General features: G+C 32.7%; 1 protein-coding gene across 2 annotated transcripts; it reads right to left on the bottom strand.

Moving 5' to 3' along the window:
* Positions 1-966: 966 nt before the first annotated feature.
* Positions 967-2,881, bottom strand: LOC139898978 (3-ketoacyl-CoA synthase 12-like). 2 transcript variants are annotated; one of them, XM_071881792.1, is made up of 3 exons: positions 1,855-2,881; positions 1,301-1,719; positions 967-1,034 (listed from the first exon to the last, which is right to left on the bottom strand). In XM_071881792.1, the coding sequence occupies exons 1-2, from the start codon at positions 2,879-2,881 to the stop codon at positions 1,322-1,324; spliced, it is 1,425 nt and encodes a 474-aa protein (XP_071737893.1). In that variant the 3' UTR covers positions 967-1,034; positions 1,301-1,321. The 2 variants fall into 2 exon arrangements, with proteins under 2 accessions (XP_071737893.1, XP_071737892.1); XM_071881791.1 differs by lacking the exon at positions 967-1,034 and having other exon boundaries at positions 1,206-1,719.
* Between the last annotated feature and the right edge of the window lie 236 nt (positions 2,882-3,117).

The following is a 3,117-nucleotide window of genomic DNA, read 5'->3' as shown; positions in this document are numbered from 1 at the left end:
GCATTGATGACTTGTTGTATTGGTGATGGAAGGCTAGCCTGGAACTCAACTACTACGAACAATGTTGGAAATTTTGTACTAACAAACCATTTAATAGGTTTAAATTGGGAATAAATGACTCCAGCTGTGCCCTCCGGTTCTCCTATATCCTCTCTTTTGTACTAACCCACCGTAAACCCCCCCCCCCCCCCCCCCCCCCCCCCCCCCCCCCCCCAAAAAAAATAAAAAAAAATAAAAAAAAAAAAAAATAATAATAATAATAATAATAATAATAATAAAATACAAAGTTATATGGAAAAATGTTAATTATTAGCAATTTTTATCCCTAAAAATATTCCACACACACACACACACACACACACACACACACACACACATATATATATATATATATATATATATATATATATATATATATATATATATATTCGTACGTATAAAGTAGGTGAAAGAGTTTTGCTGCTAATAACGTTTGAATCTAAAACTTTTACGTACAAATCGTATATATATATATATATATATATATATATATATTCGTACGTATAAAGTAGGTGAAAGAATTTTGCTGCTAATAACGTTTGAATCTAAAACTTTTTACGTACAAATCGTTAATTTACCGTATTTGTAATATTATTACTGTTAACTTCTCATGAGTGTCAGGGCCATCAAGGTATTATTTTGTTAAAAATAGATTAATATATCTTTTAGAATCACAACTCACAAACTTAACACGAAAATAATTTCATAGTTAAAGGGCTCCTAAGTACTGTAGGGCTAGACATATACTATCATTTATTTCTATATATATTAATGTATGAAAATAAATGATAATATATGCATAATAATGATGATAATTTTTATAGGCTCATTAAACATTTATTTATTAGGTTCTACATATAATTTAAATATTACAGCCCATGCCATATTATTTTATTTTCAGTAATTAATTGAAAACATAATTTTTCACACCTCATTACCTTAAAAAACTGTGGTCTGTCAGAAGTTATCCAACCATTTTAGTGATGTCGAGTGATCTTCATACATGTAAGCAAATAAACAAGAGTTTTACCCAATAAGATGTGTTTTTTAGAATTTTACAAATATATAAAATAACTAAAATAATAAACTCATTGAGTTTATTGTTAATTTTTGTTTTCATTCCATGTCCATGTAAAGAATTATAAAAACACCACAACCACCAAAATAAATACATACTGCTACTATAAACATGAAAAACAATATTCTTCTATTATTATTTGCTATAAATAAAACAATGATTTGATGGAAAATAAAAATTCACCTTTTGTTTTGATTGATTTATTTATTTATTTGTTGATGATGATAATTGTTCTTGATCTGGATACTTGAATGTTGCAATGTCTTCATCATTAAGCCAACCCCATTTCTCCATGAAAGGATTTTCTATAGTTTTTGGTGGGTAATTTTCAATGTTACAATCTTTCCAAATATTTCCTTCACCTTCAAGATCTCTAACCACTTCCCACAAACAACTATTGCATTTAAATCCAGCCCCAAAACTAATCATAAATAGTTTACCACCTTTTTTTAGCCTCTTTTTAGACTCCATGTAACCAAGAACGTACCATAGACTACTAGCTGAGGTGTTACCGAACCGGTGTAGGGTCATTCGGGCCGGTTCGATGTCATATTGACTTAGGTTAAGGCTCATAGCAACCGCGTCAATCACAGCCTTCCCACCTAAAAAAGTAAAAAAAAAAAAAAAAAAAAAAAAATTAAGAAAATGGTAATTGACTATTGTTTAAGTGGCTGTTTTCACGGTCAACATCAGAGAGGAAAATAAATCAGAAAGTATATCATTATTAGCTTTCACACCTGTGTGAAGACAAAAGTGGTCGATTCCGGTTTTGAAGTTGATCATCGGTCTACTTGCGTAAAAAGACTTCCCTAAGAAGTATTGAAGCGTTTTTCGGGCGAGTGAGAGTGTCGCAAAGCGAATGAGTTCGCGAATTGGGAGGATTTTAGGTGCGATATCTTTCAAGTTATCAACAAATGCTCGTGTCGCGGTTTTCGGTAGGGTTTTCCCTAGGTGAAAACCGAGCCGGCCTTGCGAGTCTTCAGTTTGTAAACAACACCCATAGGCTTCATCTTTAGAACCATGGTGGGTTCGGACCATAGCCTTGAGCTTAAACATGGACCTATGAACCAAACTTGGCTTGTTGGTTAGAATCATTGCACACCCTCCTGACCTAAACAAACAATTTGATAGTATCATTGATCTCTCATTACCTGTATACCAATTTGGTGTCAAACATTCGGATGTGACCACCAATGCCAATTGATTTCTTTTTGATTTGAATATGTTTTGTACAAGATTAATCGAAATTAAACTCGCACTACACCCCATACCGGATAAATTGTAACTTTTTACATCTTCTCTCATTTTATATTTTTTAACTATTCGTCCAGATAAGGACGGCATGGTGGCTAACATAGAAACGTTAACTACCAGTACGTCAATATTATCTGGACGAATACCTGTACGATGGAAGAGTTTTTCGATATCGCTGAAGAACTCTTCCATTTCATTAATAGCATCTTCATGATTAGGGCAATCTTCACGACGATCAAATACCATTTTCGGGCCGTACGTTTCTTCACCAATGCCGGAACTTACAATAGCTTTTAGAAGAAACTTGTACTCGTTAAGACCCAAATTCTTGTTTCTCATTATAATGTCACCGGAATAACCGGTGGTAAGTTTCCGGTCATCGGAGGGTTTGTACAATTGGTAATCAAGTATGTAACAGTTTTGATGTCTTCTTTTTTCAAGAATTTTGAAAAGAATGCACAATAGGAAGAACAAAGGAATCAAGAATATGGTGGTGGAAACATAATCCATAACAGATTATAGAAAGATGAAGATGGTGTAAGAAATATTAGGAGTTAAGAGAGATGGGTGCTTGCAAATTTTTATTTTTTTGGGTTGTGAAGTTTGAAGCTAATAGACACATTTGTATAAAAAGGGGAGTGTACAACTTGCATGCCTCACCAATATAGTAGTATTAGGTATTAAATAATACCTAATAATAATATTACAAGGGTGTTATATATTTGAAGTTGACTAAAATAGTCAAA

This window comes from Rutidosis leptorrhynchoides, chromosome 3 (assembly GCF_046630445.1).
Source record: "Rutidosis leptorrhynchoides isolate AG116_Rl617_1_P2 chromosome 3, CSIRO_AGI_Rlap_v1, whole genome shotgun sequence".
Taxonomy (NCBI): domain Eukaryota; kingdom Viridiplantae; phylum Streptophyta; class Magnoliopsida; order Asterales; family Asteraceae; genus Rutidosis; species Rutidosis leptorrhynchoides.
This window is presented reverse-complemented; position numbering and strand designations above follow the sequence as displayed.